We start from the raw sequence: 17,547 nt of genomic DNA, 5'->3' as shown, positions 1-17,547 counted from the left end.
ATACGCATGTAGCTATTTTTGTAGCCACTTGCCTAATTTATGAAGGTCAGCATACTTTTGTTACATTTCATTTGTGTGTTCTCTAATCTTGCCCATGCTGATGAGTTTGGCCTCTGTGTCATCTCATATTTATGCTTCATTAGGTCATAACTCGTAATTTCCAACCTCAGACCAGGGGAAAAAAAAAAAAACGAAAATGCCCCCTCAACTCGGAATTCCTCAACTCCGAGTTCAGCAAGTGACATGAAATCAACATGCTTGCGTACACCATCAGCAGTACACAAATAGCACTTCTTATCTTTGAATGAATTATGCTGTATATACAAGTATTTGCTTTAGATCAGTCAACATACAGACATATTAGCTTGTTAAATCTATAATGTTATTCAGTTCACTGGCTGGCGAGCTTGTTGCTAACAAAAGACGAACATGGAGGCGTCCATACTTTTTCCAGCAGAGGCTGAAAATGACGTCATTCTGAGCTTTGACTTCTCACTTCTGAGCTAAGTGGAGTGCAGCATTATACCCCAGTAAAAGTCACTGATGACTGTGTAAGAGCTTCTAAACACTCAGGTGAACTTAAATAAGTCAAATGTGAGTGGAAACATACTTCAGTTACACCTTTTTCCCACAGGAATTTATAGGGGGTGCCAATAATTGTGACAAACACAATAATTGTGTTTTTTTTAAATATGTTTGATAATTAACTTAGAATGGATTTACTTCAGCTAACAATTATATTTATAATATATTTTCAGTGTTAGATGACACTAATGAACCACAAAGACATGTTTCATAATTTTTCTTTTTATAAATCATAAGTGTGCCAGTAATTCTAGAGCTTAATGTATATTATATAGTGTAGTACTCACATGGCTATGCTCATGGTTTTACATGAGTTATTTGAACGGCATACCAAGTGTGTTCAAGTGTTAAAAGACTACAACATTAGCGTATACGCTATGGGTCATAATACGTCATCAGCTCCAAGTTAACTCTTAGATCATTACATTACATAAAAGGTCAGAAGGGAAAGACAGTGTTTTCGTCTATCATTAAGTGTCTGGTGACTTCAGCCTTTCCCCCATATCTCCTGAAGCCATATCACTCCATGGCAACCATGCACAGTCTGCCATGATCTCATTTGATTTATGCAGATTTATAGAGTCATCTCTTCTGCTCTTTGTGTTTTGGCAGGATCACGTTTTGCCATCTGCCCTTCCAGAGTAAATGGCTTTACATCGGAACAGAAAGAGGGAACATTCACATTGTCAATGTGGAGTCCTTCACTCTCTCAGGCTATGTCATCATGTGGAACAAAGCCATTGAACTGTGAGTGTGTGTGATGATTTACCCTTCCCCGACTGTAATGCTCTCTCTACTTGGTCCATACCAATCAGAAGCATAAATAAATAGTTTGCCTTTAATAGAGCATATATGCATTCTTAATAATGCTGTATGTACTTGAGTTCTTAGAGTTTACAGACTGTGTGTATATGTCTTAAGATTATAAGACAGGAGCAGTCAGTGTCCCACTGTTTCCAGTGGTAAGCTGTAATCAGCGGCAGGAAGATCATTTGCTGTGGCCATCTACAGTCATCTCAGTCTCAGATATCCAGTTCTCCAGATGAGTTGCTATAGAAACAAGAAAGAAGTTAAAAGAATGCAACAGCACATTCAGTTTTGTTCTTTTTCTCCCAGAGATGTCTATGAACTAAGCTCAAAAGCAAGAAAGTTAGAACTGCTACAGTGAGGACAAGAATGTTAAACAGGCATGTGTCAGAAGAGACAGAAAAAAATTCTGGTTTAAGGCCACCTGTAGGTGTTCTGAAATGAGTCCTTCTACTTGTGAAAGGGAAAACTAGTTAATATTTGTTTAGATAATGAACATGACATGGTTGAAGACAGTAGTTAGATTACTGACATATGGTCAGTGCACCAGGATGGCACCTCTCTAGGATCCATCCTCACGTTCCTGCTGTTGTTGCTATGGAGATGGTGTCGTTCACATTCGGGAGGGTGTAATTAAATTACTTTCCTGGTCCACTGAGGTAGATAAATGTTCTGTTGATATATACTATATATGCTTGAGGTCATCAAGCCCATTCTAAATATATCTCCTTTCATCAAAGAGCATCTTTTAAAATAATTTCAGAGTCAGCTTTAACTGATTCTCTAAATGGTTCTTCAACTGATTCCTCAGTCGAATCTTTAGCTGATTCTTTAGCTGATTAATCACTGAATCTTGTCTGCTTTTTCTTGCTCTTCTCACTCTTAGCTCTTCAAAAACCCACCCTGGTCCTGTGGTACACATCAGTGATAATCCTATGGATGAGGGAAAGGTAAGAACCACAAAGCAGTAGTGTTAATTAGTTGACTCTCACCAATAATACAGCTGTATATTAGTTCTGCATTCCCTGTAAAGAGCAAGAATCCCACTGAATACCTTTTGTTATCTTATGCAGCTTTTGATTGGTTTTGAATGTGGTATTGTTGTGCTGTGGGACTTGAAATCAAAGAAAGCTGACTACCGCTACAGCTATGATGAGGTATGATGCATCTTAATATTTTAATTTGATTTGTTTAAGCTTTCATAAGTTTTATACAGAAAATAAATTTTATAAAAAAATATAAATTCTAAGAGTCAATCATTCAAATATTTAATTCAATAATTATTCATGTTCTGGTAGATTATTAATGTGTACACTTGTGTACACTCTATTGACAATGCTTGACATTTAAGAGAGATTAACCATCCTATTCCCATCACTTAACATGGGGCCAAATTCTCCCAGAGCAATAGGCAGGCAGCGTCCTCCTCACCATAATTAGAGAAAAATTATTCAATCATCATTAATACTAATAATAAATCTAATCCAGATAGATGTGGTAGTAATGGTATGGGTACAGTGTACATGCTAGAATTTTTTAGATTCAAAACACCTCATGGAACTGGCTTGTCACTTAATGAGTCACTCAGTTACTCACTCAGTTACTCACTCACTCAGTTACTCACTCAGTCACTCAGTCACTCACTCACTCAGTCAGTCAGTCACGCACTCACTCACTCAGTCACGCACTCACTCAGTCATTACCTTATTATTAAAATAATAAGGACATATAATCATAAAAATATTGACATACTTATTTTGCACAGTAATGTGAAACAGCTTTAAACATTGGTACACTAGGTCAATCATTTGCGGGATGAGACACTGTACTTGTATGTGAAGGGGGATGGTGTTAGGGTACTTGGAGACGTATTGGTACACACTGGGATGGTCTGGGGACACGTAATATTGTGCGTCTTTTCTACATGAGGAAACATAAAGGAAATATTTAGTGTGAAAACAGCCTAATTGTGATTTACGATTTGTATTCCTTTTTCTGGTATCAATTTTTCTCCTCTGTCATTTTTTTGTGAATCCTGAAGTATCACCACTGTATAGATTGGGCACATATTGGGCACATATTAAGTCATGCATGCTTTATTCAGATGTGCTTCTCAATCGACCAGCCATGCTTGTGGTTATATGGTATGCCAACTCTCATGCTTCTGGTTCTTAGTTTTCTTATAAGATTTCCCTTTAACATTGGCAGAGGATCGTTTCCGCAAGCAACAGTTGGAATTTAATACTTTAATGTCTGATAACTTATTTACATTGTCTGTTCTGTGAAGATAAAAATCTTCCAACAAGAAAAAGCGGTATGCATATCTATGGTTTGCCTGGATGGTCTGTGTTTGATTGCTCATCCTTTGTTTGGCCTCTAGGCGATCCACTCAGTGGCCTGGCACCATGAAGGGAAACAGTTTGTGTGCAGTCATTCAGATGGTACACTTACCACATGGAATATACGCTCTCCTGCCAAGCCGGCACAGATCACTACGCCACATGGTAAAGCTCCTGTCCAAGCACACTCAGCCTGGCTGATGGGCCACTTAAGGCTGTTGTAGTAAAGATTTCTAAATGCAGATTTTTAAAAATATCAACATATTTAATTTAAATAGGAGAGTAAATAAAATGAAAAGCTCTCCTGGGATTATTTCTTTTAGGCAAGCAGCCTAAGGATGGAAAAAAGCCTGAGCCATGCAAACCCATTCTGAAAGTGGAATACAAAACAACTAGAGCTGGGTAAGCTTCAGGGTGAAAATCCTCAGCACATTTGTGTAATGCAAATGCAGAGTTTGCTGAACTTCAGGTGACTGCTGTTTAGAAATCACACAGGTGTTCATTCTGTACCTGTTCATTGTTTTGGCTAGGGATCCTTTTATGATACTGTCTGGAGGTCTTTCATATGATACAGTGGGACGCAGGGCCTGCCTGACTGTAATGCATGGAAAAAGCACTGCTGTACTGGAGATGGACTATCCCATTGTGGATTTCCTAACTCTGTGTGAAACTCCCTATCCGAATGGTAACCCTCTCCTTCAGTCTTATCCCATGAAAACTTTTTTTGCAGTAAATTTTTCCTAAACCGCATGCTGTGCTAATTCACTGGTTTAATAGGTGAATAGGTGTACATAATAGGTGAATAGGTGTACATAATAGAAACATTCACCATGGTCACAATATCAGAAGTAAGTATTTATGATATAAAATTGAGCATAACTATCTCTGCACAGATTATCAAGAGCCTTATGCTGTAGTGGCCCTGCTGGAGAAGGATTTAGTAGTTATTGACCTCGCACAAACTGGGTATGCAAATGCACAGGAGCGATACAAATGGAATAAGCTTTCCACTTTCTGACTACAAAAATGATTGCATCGACATTTTACTATGCAGGTACCCTATCTTTGAAAACCCATATCCTCTGACTATCCACGAGTCCCCAGTGACCTGCTGCGAATACTTTGCTGACTGTCCTGATGAACTCATCCCTGCACTTTACTCTGTGGGATCCAGGCAAAAGAGACAGGGCTACAGTAAAAAGGTAACTGTCCATACATGTGTCTGTCCAGTTATTTGTGCAAAGATGGTTTATTCAGTGCTGAAATCTGAGTTCTTCTTTCCAGGAATGGCCTATAAGTGGTGGTAATTGGGGCCAGGGCACACAAAGCTATCCAGAGATCATTATCACAGGGTGAGTGTGTGTCCTGTGTATCTGCGTTTTTAGGGAACAGTCCATATTTTCTGAGGTTATGCAGGTTATGGGTGTTATGAGCACAGGATCATGCAGATGTGTTGAAAGCTGCTCGACAGTTTATTTTTCCAGACGCAAAAATATATTTCAGTTTAATACAAAAAGGCACAGGACCACCCGTGTCTGCAAATCAGGTGCTGCTTCCACGTTGCGGTATTTTAGCCTTGTGTCATGGTAAATGATTCAGTAATTTGGAATTTCTCTCCATGCCTATATAAACTCTTCTTGTCACATCTCATACAGTGGTCTGTCTCAGCGCTTTAAATTTGAAAAGTAAGCGGCAAACAAGGTCAAATTTGAGGTTGATTAAATTTTAATTACATCTGCAAGGCATAAACTCCCAAGTGAGACTGCAGGCTATCTCCATAGAACAGTGATGGCTTAGCCAAAGCAAACTGATTTAGTCTGTCCTCATCTGTATTCAGCCAACTAACTGTGTGGCAGTACAGTAAGGAGACAGTTAATGTAGCTAATTAAACACGCTGTAAGTGAGCTCAGAATGTCCCATGAATGGAAATTAAAGTTGAAATATGGACAATTTTAAAGCATCACACTGCACAACCACGCACACACTACAGCTGATGAAGTCTTAATGGTTCGTGACATACATGTTATTTTGTGTGCGTGTATGAGCAGTGGTTTAAATATTTGAATATGACTCACATAATGCCTTGAATAATTCGAATAGTAATTTTGCCTGTAATGCACTTCCAAACAAACAATTTGTGTAAAGGACGTGTAACATGAGACAATGGATCACGTGAAGAGAATTTAAGAGGATTGCTATAGTACTTCTTTTTAATTCAATGTCGATTTTCTCACTGTGTTGATGGTTTTTTTTTTCTTTTCTCATGCACTACAGACATGCTGATGGATCAGTCAAATTTTGGGATGCTTCTGCATGTGAGTGCCAAATAATCAATATAATTTTGGACTGTTGGCATGCTCTGTCATGTTGTGCAATATATAGAGAGGTTTCTGATATTTGTTGATAAATTTTCTGGGAATTAACTTGAACTAACTTTAAATTAACTACTTAAGTAACTTGAAACTGTGTTTATCATACAGTAATGCTGCAGGTGCTGTACAAGCTGAAAACAGCCAAGGTGTTTGAAAAAGCCCGTAACAAGGAGGAGAAGCCCAGCACTGACATAGTGGATGAGGACCCTTTTGCCATCCAGAGTCTGACCTGGTGCCCAGAGAGCCGTATGTTGTGTGTGGCTGGAGTTTCCGCTCATGTCATTGTTTACCGGTTCAGCAAACAGGAAGTAACCACAGAGGAGGTTCAGGTATGACTAATATCCTGATATCATACCACACATTGGCCTGTGTTCAGTAAACAGTTCAAGATGTACAAACCCTACTGCGATTCATATTTCTAATGTTATAGGAAACAAAATATGAGTATTTTTTCTGCATGTGTAGCTGTTGGAGGTGAGGATGCAGTGTGAGCTGAATGATGTAGACTCTCCGGATGGTGCAGGGGACCACGCATCGGCTGTATCCACACCGGGAGCTTCATCCAGCCCTCAGTCCAGCGCACCACAAACACACCTATCCTCCAGCAGCAACAACTCCACCGAAGGCCTGCGTGATAACGTACCCTGCCTCAAGTACTGTAACTCTGACTTCTCTGCTCCCTCTTGTGTGCGCTTCACTTACACTGTTGCTAGTTATGCTCATAAAAAAAATCAGAAAACCTTTTTACCTTGTTTGTTTATGTCCCTCGTCATATTGTATATGACTCATCAGTAACAATCACTTAAAAGATGAAATTCTTCTCTGTAGTCTTCTAGCAAAATGCTCTGATTATCGACAGCCACTGTGTGACTTCTGAGGACATTTTATTACAAAATAAGATTAAACCTCATGTCGCAGTTCAGCTATCATCAAGTGAAGACATATTAAATTAAACACACCATGGGAGAAAAATGCATTCTGGTTTCCATGCTTATGTTGTTTTCAATCATGTTCTATAGATAACACATACATTTTTTTGTTAATAGTATTGTGGTGGTTGTGTTGTGTGGTTTGGTTTTTGCATATGGCTGCTTCGTTGTGTGTTTTACAGGGTGAGGAGCACTCCGCTCAAGCAGTCTCCAGGCTACCAGGTGGAACTGGTCATTCAGCTGGTGTGGGTCAGCGGGGAGCCACCACAGCAGATCACAAGCCTGGCTGTCAACTCTGCCTATGGCCTGTAAGCTGTTACACACAAGATATCATGTTTTGCATGTATTTACTACAGGACTGTGACTGTATACCAGTGTGGAGGTAGAGTGCCACAAGGAAATCTGAAATGGCTATACAGTTAACCTTAACATACCAATACCAATACAGAGAATGATATCACAAATTATAGGATGCATTAGTTTTATAGGGAGCTGGGCTAATTTAATCTTTATAGGTACTACTTGGTGATTTTATTTCTTTCTAACCCTGAGAAAGTTCCAGCCTAAATTAGATTTTCAAAGGTAAATGCCTAAAAATAATTTAACATTTATTTGATGTGATTATGTAACATTAGAAACATGTCAACAGATTTAATAATAAGGTTTAATAATCTTACAGTAATCTGATTTAAAAAAATCTCAATAAAACATATTAGATATGCAATTTTACTTGCTCAGATATCATTGTTTGACAATGGTCTTGGACATCTCTGCAATTTTGCAAGGTGTTAATATAATTGATCACTGCCACTGTATATCTAGTCGTCTTTGCACGTGTAATCCAGAGAACTTTTAAACACGTCGCCTCACAAAATGATGGCTCCCTAAGAAGATTCTCTAACAAATTTGTATTACTTTGGCTTCATGCTGTTCTGACTGAGGCCCATTAGAAGGAAAAAGAAAGTCAATCAAAAGAAAGTGCCTGATGCTGCAAGCTGATTAAATCAGCTGTTGCAATTATTGCTATAGCTGTTATAAAGCTGCCATAATATTGCAATATTGCATTATATGGAAAGCCATGATTTTGGTTTGAAGGGTTATTACACTGTGATTTTTTTTAATCCAAATTATTCATCATATTTACAGAATATATCATTTGTCAGTGCTAACTCAACCTGTATATTTCTTCTTCTTACCCCACAGAGTGGTTTTTGGTAATGGGAACGGCCTGGTGGTGGTGGATTATCTCCAGAAGACTCTGCTGCTCAATGTGAGCACAGCAGAACTTTACGGCTCCTCTGATCCCCACCAGAGACAGCCACGCTCTCCCCGCAAAGCCAGACAGCCCTCTGGAGGTGAGCAATGAGAATGTCTGGTAGGCTAATAATCAAGCTCACTGGGTGAGTGAGCAGCATCAGTGTGTCTGTCTTTATGGCTGTTAGGCAGTGCAGTAGGCTTGGCTGAAAGGCAGCAGAGGCTGTAACTCCCTGACCCCTAACAGTAAAACAAACAGAATCAATACCAATAGTGAGGGCATATTCATGAAGTCATCAATCTCACGCTTTTAGGTCTTTGTGTTGTCTTTTTGGGCTTTTTCTTTGTCTGTTTTTGCTTTTTTTTTTATTCTTGTCTAAGCATTTACATGTTCTTCCTGCTATGCTATGCATGTTCAATGTCCTGAGAAACCACATTAGCCTGGGACTGTTATACTGTTATACATTTACCTGCTTAGAGTCCTATGGATTGGATTTCACTTTAAAAAAATCTTTTTTTAGTTGGATTGGTTTAACTGTGACTTTCAGTTTTTACATTCTTCTGCATCAAAATTTATTAATGGGATTACATCTCTTTTTAACCTTTCAGTAGTGGATGTAATGAAAATAAATGCAAGAACCTGTACCCCCACTGAGTGCTGTAATTACAGCCCTAAATTTGGATAACAATGAGTTTCTCATTTCTTTCATGGTTTTGATGTTTTGTTTAACATGTTGTAGGCTTTTTAACATATCAGATCAACAACAAAACCACTAAGCATTAGAGAAAGTGGCTGAAAGCTCACACACAACTATTAGGTCTTTTCACACTGTGCCTAACCCTGGGTTATCGTTCTAAATCCCGCTTTTGACCCTGTTTTTGAGGAACATTTCACACTTATAATTTAGAAGCAGGTTTAACAGTGCTTTTTACCCGGGGTTGTGAAACTCTACTCCGAAGCAGGGTTAGCACCGCTTTTGCGGTGTGAACCCTGCATTGCGGTGCTAAACGTGTACAGTGTGAAACGATGCAGCGTTAGAATGTTACAGCTAGATGCTTGGCAACAGACACTCAATCAGAAATTGAATAGCACGTGCCTCATATCACGTGCTTTGTACAGTCACAGAAACCCTGCGTAATTGCGACCCTCCATTCCGCATCAATAGCAGCTCGCAGAGGCGTGTGGACTTTCATAATATAGTCTCTCGCAGCGTTTACTAAAAACATGAAAGTTGTTCGTGTCATTCGAAAGTGGCATATCCAGTCAACATATCCAGCCATTAGCAATGAACCGCCACCAGTGATGACTCCTGGGAACGACAAGAACGATAATTTCTGAGATGAGGACGGAGCAGTAAGGAGTGATGCTATTGTACATGTAAACCCAAGTCTCTCCATGCTTAAAAGGAATTCAGAAAAATATTCATATAATTTTATTTAAACCGGTCGCATGCTGTATTTATCCAATCATGGTTGTTGACACCACAAGTATGCAAATAAGAACGTTAACCTAGGGTTTAGGAATATACATCAGATTATGAATACCCAGGATTAATTGTTAACCCCGGGTAAAGTATGAGCAATGTGAAACGTGAAACAATATAACCCAGGATTCTGTTTACCCAGAGATTATAATGACCCAGGGGTAACAATTTCAAGTCTGAAAAGCCGTATTTTATCACACCACAAAACATAGCTCTATACTAAAATGTAAGAAAATATAATGAACTTATTGAGAAGGAACCTCCTGTTTGCCAACACTTTCAGCCTGATAAACTTTCCAACAACATTTGCAATGTTGTCACATCATTTTCACAGAGATGGCATAATGAGAATAAGCAATACACTTCGACGGCATAATGAGAATAAGCAATACACTTCCATTTAGTGCTAAATGTGTTAAATCCTTTTAAAATCACACACAACTTTACTAAAGGTTTGTCTTACCATTTTTACTTTGTGCAAAATATCCTAGTTATAACACTTCTGAGTATTATAACAAAATAATGTAAATTGCATTCCTGATATTAGTACTTTAACACTCAGCATGAAATGTTATTAATCTTTCGCCAGTTATACATCTGGTTACGTTCTTCTTTTACAGTCTTTAGCTTTAATATTTATAATAAAAACAGTGAGGTGTATATTAGCATTATATGGCATTTCTTTTTGTCTTAACTGAATGGATAGTCTAGTATTTGTATAATTTATGGATTGTTTTGGTCATTAATATTAAAGACTCATATATATGTATTTATGTATGTATGTATGTATATATATATATATATATATATATATATATATATATATATATATATATATATATATATATATATATGTAATTGCAGTAACCAATTATATGCCAATTATATGATGTGTATCATATCAATGAGTCTCATTATATGTACATTAACCCAAACTCAGGAACTCTCATAGAATATAAAAATTGTTTTCTAGCTCATATTGACCTTGATAAATTAGGTACATAAAGCGTAAATGTTGATCTGAAAAGCCTGTTGTCCCAAGATCGCAAATTCAAATCCAAGATCGCAAATTCAAATCCAAGATCGCAAATTCAAATCCCGACTATGGACTATGGGGGTCCAAGAGAGCAAAATTGGCCATGCTCTCAGGAAGGGAGTGGTGGCATACTCCCTCTCACCTCATTACAGCGACACTAGCCAATCATGGGTGTCTGAGCTCATGCAGTGTGTTATGCCACCCAGTGACACAGCATGAGCAGCAGTTTGAAAAGATGCAGGTGTCTCGGAGGAAGCACGCGATACCTTCACCCTCCTGGACTGGTAGCTGTTGTACGTTAGGGGAGACCTGACTGGAGGGTGGGAATTGGCCAAGACTAAATTAGTTTTATATTAAGAACATGGTGCAGTTCTGTGCAGTTGCGTATTTATATGGAAATATTTCTGAATCCATAGGATCCTACCTGCAGTGACTTCAATAACTTAAATAGCTGCACATGAGTTTTACTCACACAGTCCTGGAATATGCCTTTAGGCTGTGGGTGATTCAGGGCATTTTAAATGTTCCTTTAATTTTCTTTGGTTTCTTTGTCTCACCTTTGTACTGTTCGTCTCTCTTTCTGGTTTTGCAAAGACAATCTACATAGGAAGTCTTGCATGTCTGGCCTCTCTAGCTTTTATTCAGAATCTGTGAAAAAACTGCGCTCTTCTTATCTCAGTAAGTCATCTGTCATCATTCACCTATCTTTCTGCTCTCTTCTGTCCATTTGCTCTGTGGTGGCTGCCTCTGTTATTGGGCTAGTTTTTTATTTGTGCCTTAATTTTAAGTGAATCTACTATTACATACTAAGACATTTACCTGTCTAGCATTAGTTCTTTAATGCCTTTGTGATCAATAGGTCTCTGTGATGGCCATGATGGTTCTACTGCCTTAGAAGACCGGTGCAAATCTCCTACATCAGGTAGTTATCATTTATTTCTTTGCCAAATATGCTTTTCAGAGCTATTATCATTTTTTACTATTCCCCAAGCCTGTACAGGTATAATATATATTGCCGTGCTTGGTACATATTGTAGCTAACAGTTCATAGCTGATAGACAACAGCATGACCACTGGACAATGGCATATATTTCTATGGAATATGTTGTAGGCTGCGTAAGCTCTGACTCCCCCTGCCATTCTGATGAAGACAGCAAACTAAATTTCTTTGAAAGGGGTATGGAATTATCATTTTCACTGTTATCACCCATGTTTTGTACTGATAATACTGTAGATGCACCTTACTGACATGTTTTTAAACATTTTGCAGTGAAGTCGAAAAGCAGACTGTTATCAAAGAGTGTTGCCAATGACTTTGGTACTGTATGAGGTTTTTTGGCTTGTAACTTTCTTTCCACTAATGCACTGGTGCTTCAAGCTTGAACAGCTCATCAGAGTGACATTTGTGCTAAACAATTAACCTTCAGTGCAGTTAGTAGGTCAATGAAGAAAAAATTAAAGATTTCAGCAGAATACCTACAGAATTGAGAATATTATTATTCATTTGCATGATAGTTTCATGACTCTCTTCTGGTTGAAAGTCTTAATTCACACTGAAACACCTAATCATTCCTTCATTGTAGCTGATTTCAGTCAATCATGGATCACTGGGTTCAAAACACTGATGCTTTTACTAACTGTTATGCTTCCTGATTGTTTCTTTTGACTAACCTTGTTTAACATTACAGGCTATGTGATGCACTGCAAGGGTAACACACGTGCATACAAGATTTATATAACGCTCAGTGCACTTTCTCTACTGGAACCTTACAGTTCAATAACACGTTGAATTTCTCTCGAAGTCTAATGAGACATCTGATGTTCTGCTTGGATGGTGCTGGTCCTCACTTTAACTAACCCTTTCATGCATGGTCTGATTACAAAATGTGACTAAATCTATTATGAATGAATATTAATCTCTTCAAGGCTACAGTTGAGTTCGTGGCCGGCTCTAATGGTTTGACTCTGCATCATGATCTATTTCAATCAGTTTCTGAATCACCTATTTTTTAAAGCTAAATGGAGGAAGACACAAAATGACTAATTTTTTTTTTTTTTTGCTTTCTGAACCTAACGAGAGATTGCCGTATTTCATAGACACCTACTTTTGTTGAGAACTATTATGTGTTTTTTTTCCAGCTAAGATGTCATGGAAATTTAGCTTGGCTGCTGATCAGAAACAAGATGGTAAGCCTGAACTTTTGCTGTGTATGTGTGCGTCTTATATAAATATATCATGCATTTGTTAAGGAAGCAATTGCGTTAAAAAGGTGCATTAAAAGGTGCTGAGTGTGGGTGAATGAGGCTTAGTGTTTTGTGTGCCAGTCTGCGTGTGAGATCATCAGTGTCGCTCTGTTGCTTCTTTGATTCTTTACACTATGTGTGAAAGGGACTATACAGCGGCAGTGCTCTCTCCCTAATAAGAAACGTGTGTGTAATGAGAAGGAGGAAGTGTTCAGAAGAAAAGCAACATCTATTCACAGGACTCACTCTGTGCCTGATTCCAGTGAGTGGTCCTGATCTGGCCTTGCAGTGGCTGACCCGGGGTGACTGCCTGTACTAACTCTTTTCCTCCTCTGGGGTCTGCTCTGTTGGCTTCACTAACCTGCTCACTAACTTGGGTTTGTTGTGGGAGGAACAGAAGAAGATTTTTCCACCTACATCCAGGGCAGTACTGGACAGATTACAGATTAAGGCAGGGAAATAAGTACACCCTCAATACATGTTTTAGTATATAACAAAATATAATGTTGCATTTCTCTAGTTATAAGGCAGATGTTGTTAAAGGAACAATCCACCAGTACACACTTTAACTATGTCCATAGTGAAATATTTGTGATGTGCTTGGCGATTCTGATGTTAATTTGTTTGGTTATGCTGTAATTTCGTTATTCATGTGAGAAGTTAGCAGTTGTCTGCCTTGCTCACATCACAGGGAGACATTGCTTTTGCAGTTACAATGTTAACAGGAGAAACTGTTTCAACAAACTCAAACATAATTGATAACTGTCAGATTTTGCTGTTAGCATCTAACAAAAAACTGGAGCTGGACAGACTAAAGGATGACAGCACTGCTGCATCAGTCTGGTGTCACTATCAGTCAACAGTCAAAAGTCAACAGAATTTAATCATACAATAAATCCTTTGTGGCATTGAAGATCATATACTGATTATAAATATTTGATATGCAAGCCATTTCAGGGTGGATTTTTCCTTCAAGATTATGTGAAGCACATCACTGATGCTAATTCATTAATAATTGGTTTGGTGAGACTAACCTTGGTCTGGTTTCTCCGAAGTGTTATAGCATATCATTGTAAGCAGAGTATTGCCCCTTCTTAACTCCAAGCTATAATTCTACTCTGCATAATTTAAGTGTCCTTTGTGTCCAGTCTACACCACTTGCGTTCTATAAGCACTCCTGGTGGGAATAGTGCAACTTTGTCAGTGGGAGCAGTCTTGACTTGAGACAATGGGACAGTGAGTAAACAGCGTATTTGTGTTTTCCGGGTTGGTGTAATGATTATAATTACAGTACAAACACACAGCAGGTACAGGCCACACAGTCAAAACATTGTTGTAGATCATGAATATAATTAAGAGGTGGGAGAGTAAATTGAATGGTTTTCTGTGAAGTTTCTGCTTCATTTTGTGTAAATGAAACAGCAGTGTGGATGTATTACAGGAGTGAGCTGAGGTAGATTGAAACATTAAATTAAAGGGTACATGTTCACTGACACCTGTGTGACCTAAAAACACTTCAGAAACTCTGTCAGTGTCATTTGCCCTAAAAACACTGTTGGGAAACCAGGCCCCTGGTCTCTGCAGGATCAGTTCTTATTTAAAGAAGTGACGTAACTAAAATGACTGCTGGATCTTTACACCATTCTAGTTTCTGGATTATGAGAGGTCTTTGCATGGCATTTTTATGTGCCTGTTTGTGTCACACACACTGGCTTTACTGCAATGTGCTGCTAATATGAAAATCTTTGTCACGATTATGATGGGAAAAGTAATTGTGTGGTTTTTCCTTGTAATTACACTGAAGATATATTTAGCTGCCCCCTGTAGTTTCAAATGCTAACTAACTTACCAATTGTTTCATGTGCAGTACAAAACCAAAGCAAAGAATTCTGTGATTCACAGTAATTATTATTAATCCTCACGGTTTCTCAGGCAATTGCTCACAATGCATAAATTCACTTACAAATTTGCTGCAAATGCCGTTTTTTCTTCCTTCAGCTTCAGATTTCCATGAGGTTTCCTAAATCGCATGTTTATATTAAACAGACCTGTGTTCTCCCTCTGCCTCTCTTTTTTGTGTACCTAATTGATCGCCATGCTGACAGATGCCAAGGACAACTCCTTCAGCCGCTCGCGCAGCTCCAGCGTGACCAGTATTGACAAAGAGTCACGAGAGGTCATCTCTTCTTTGCATTTTTGCGACTCCCTGTCCAGGAAGAGTGATGTGGCAGCATCCCCCAGCCTTTGGGTGGGCACCTCTGTGGGCACTATGCTGGGTATCTCCTTCAATGTGCCCTCCACCCCTGAGCAGAGGCTGCAACAAACAGTAGGCGTCTCCTTCTGTGGTAAGAGGACACTAAAACTGAATATATAATTTCTAGAGGCCTTCAGGCATGCCCAAAGTTTGACTGTGTGATTTGTTTAAAACAAATCACAAAAAAAAAAATTGCAGATATCATGTATGTAAAATAATGCAGTATTGAATTGCAAGGAAACCAAGATTTAATTTATGTGTGTCATGTCTATGGTTTCCCCCAGGCTCAGTAGTTCGGTTGAAAGGAGGCATTTTGCACATGGCATTGATGGACTCAAGTGGCTCTCTACAGCCTTCTGCCTCTGAGTGCTGGTATGACCTCAACACCCCTGAGGAGGAGAGGGAAAAGACGCGGCGGCGCCGGCCTGCCTCACCCCCTTCTTCTCAGGAGAACCAAGACACCTACTACGCTGTGGTCTGTTCTGAGAAACAGGCCAAAGTGGTGGCCCTGCCCTCACAGAACTGCATCTTTGAACACAACATAACTGAGACCTCGTATGTGCTGAGGGCCGACGTTGTGGTCATGCCTGCTGGAATCTGCATCGCCTGCTTCTGTGCCAACGGGCATATCATGACTCTGAGGTATGCTTGTGACTCTGCTGCCTGTGGTAATGTTAAAAACCTTTCCTTCTCTGTAATCGTAGTGCCGCACAGAATTATGGAGCATTAGCTCTAGCACTGCAAAATCTCAACTGTTTACCTTTTGTCATACTCAGCCTCTTTTCTCTGTGTCAGTTTGCCCAGCCTGCGGCCGCTACTAGATGTAAACTATCTGCCTCTGACGGACATGCGGATAGCCCGAACGTTCTGCTTCTCCAACCTGGGCCAGGCTCTGTATCTCACCTCCCCTACAGAGATCCAGAGAATCACCTACAGTCAGGAAACCTGCGACAACTTACAGGTCAGACATCCCTACTCACTCATTGTGTGTGTGTAACTGTACGATTCATATACAACCCATCATGCATGAAGTTTGTAGGGTGGATTAATGTACACAATTAGTACTCATGTTGATGTTTGCAGGAAATGCTGGGAGAGCTGTTCACTCCAGTCGAGACACCAGAGGCTCCTAACAGAGGCTTTTTTAAAGGTCTTTTTGGAGGCGGGGCCCAATCCCTGGATAGAGAGGATCTCTGTATGTATCAGAAGCACACTCAGTGGTGTTGTATGCATTCATTAAAACTTAAAAATATAAGTTCCAAACTACTTGGTCCTTTTCCACTGACAAGGCTCCAGTGGCCTGGGGCTCAGGCCCAAGCTATTTACATAACAGCAAGATTGCAAAAATGTTGAAATCAGATATTGCAGTGGTGGCTCTGTGGTCCAAGGAGGAAACAACCATTTTAGAGTTAATGCCATGCTATGCTAATTCTTCCTTTGAGAGCTACATACTTAAAATAAACATTTACCTTTAGTCATTTTGCAAACACTCTTACCTAAAGAGACTGTGAAACCTATTAAAGGCACAGCTACACAAACCGCCTAGTGAATCTGCAAGGAATCATAAACAATACAGTAGACGGTCAGTAATGAAAAGGACAATTTCAAACCTTAGTGCAAAATTATTCAAATAAACTGAAAACCAAGAAGTAATACGAGTTTTCTAATGCACACCGTCTGAAGATATCTTTCTGCTATGAATAGATGCTGGTGGATTTGATGTGATAAAAATAAAATATATCAGAAACAAAATCCTCCACAGTTACTATTTTTATTCAGTGCATTAGGAAACACCCACATCTGATTACATAATGTTTCCATTTTTAAACATGAAATTGTTGCTGAAACTTAAACAATCCCAAGCTCCTGCGCCAGTATCATGTCAGATCAATGGGCACTAGTTCTAAATATTCATCATTACCTTTGTTTGTCCTTGGTCTTGTGTTCACAGTTGGAGAACTGGCGGCAGGGAAGGCCTCACGCAGCCTTGCCCAGCACATTCCAGGGCCAGGTAGCATGGAGGGCATGAAAGGGGCAGCATCAGGAGTGGTGGGCGAGCTGGCACGTGCCCGGATAGCTCTAGATGAGAGAGGACAGAAGCTCAGTGAGCTGGAGGAGAGGTCTGCAGCCATGATGGCCAGCGCAGACTCATTTTCAAAGCATGCACATGATGTGAGTTCATTGCTGGCATGAGCATGTAATACCAGAATAATGCAATGAATATTTGACCTTTGTGATTTAGA

The 17,547-nt window shown here is 39.3% G+C and overlaps 1 protein-coding gene across 6 annotated transcripts in view; it reads left to right on the top strand.

Moving 5' to 3' along the window:
• Positions 1–17,547, top strand: part of stxbp5b (syntaxin binding protein 5b (tomosyn)) — a 33,548-nt gene that overhangs the window by 12,863 nt on the left and 3,138 nt on the right. The window contains exons 5-28 of one of the 6 annotated variants that reach the window (XM_053237440.1): positions 1,198–1,332; positions 2,279–2,342; positions 2,466–2,549; positions 3,773–3,896; positions 4,055–4,133; positions 4,262–4,416; positions 4,625–4,697; positions 4,786–4,933; positions 5,016–5,083; positions 6,006–6,046; positions 6,212–6,432; positions 6,569–6,756; positions 7,215–7,340; positions 8,236–8,387; positions 11,401–11,484; positions 11,666–11,728; positions 11,918–11,983; positions 12,077–12,124; positions 12,946–12,993; positions 15,156–15,395; positions 15,589–15,946; positions 16,100–16,265; positions 16,388–16,499; positions 17,256–17,476. In XM_053237440.1, the coding sequence (XP_053093415.1) occupies positions 1,198–1,332; positions 2,279–2,342; positions 2,466–2,549; positions 3,773–3,896; positions 4,055–4,133; positions 4,262–4,416; positions 4,625–4,697; positions 4,786–4,933; positions 5,016–5,083; positions 6,006–6,046; positions 6,212–6,432; positions 6,569–6,756; positions 7,215–7,340; positions 8,236–8,387; positions 11,401–11,484; positions 11,666–11,728; positions 11,918–11,983; positions 12,077–12,124; positions 12,946–12,993; positions 15,156–15,395; positions 15,589–15,946; positions 16,100–16,265; positions 16,388–16,499; positions 17,256–17,476 (3,064 nt within the window). Of the gene's footprint in view, positions 1–1,197; positions 1,333–2,278; positions 2,343–2,465; positions 2,550–3,772; positions 3,897–4,054; positions 4,134–4,261; positions 4,417–4,624; positions 4,698–4,785; positions 4,934–5,015; positions 5,084–6,005; positions 6,047–6,211; positions 6,433–6,568; positions 6,757–7,214; positions 7,341–8,235; positions 8,388–11,400; positions 11,485–11,665; positions 11,729–11,917; positions 11,984–12,076; positions 12,125–12,945; positions 12,994–13,195; positions 13,313–15,155; positions 15,396–15,588; positions 15,947–16,099; positions 16,266–16,387; positions 16,500–17,255; positions 17,477–17,547 lie in introns of all 6 variants that reach the window. The other 5 variants (XM_026933997.3, XM_026933999.3, XM_026933998.3 and 2 more) reach the window with 5 other exon arrangements.

The sequence above is a fragment of the Pangasianodon hypophthalmus genome, chromosome 10 (assembly GCF_027358585.1).
Source record: "Pangasianodon hypophthalmus isolate fPanHyp1 chromosome 10, fPanHyp1.pri, whole genome shotgun sequence".
NCBI lineage: Eukaryota > Metazoa > Chordata > Actinopteri > Siluriformes > Pangasiidae > Pangasianodon > Pangasianodon hypophthalmus.
The sequence above is the reverse complement of the archived record's forward strand: the minus strand, read 5'-3'. Positions and strand labels throughout refer to the sequence as shown.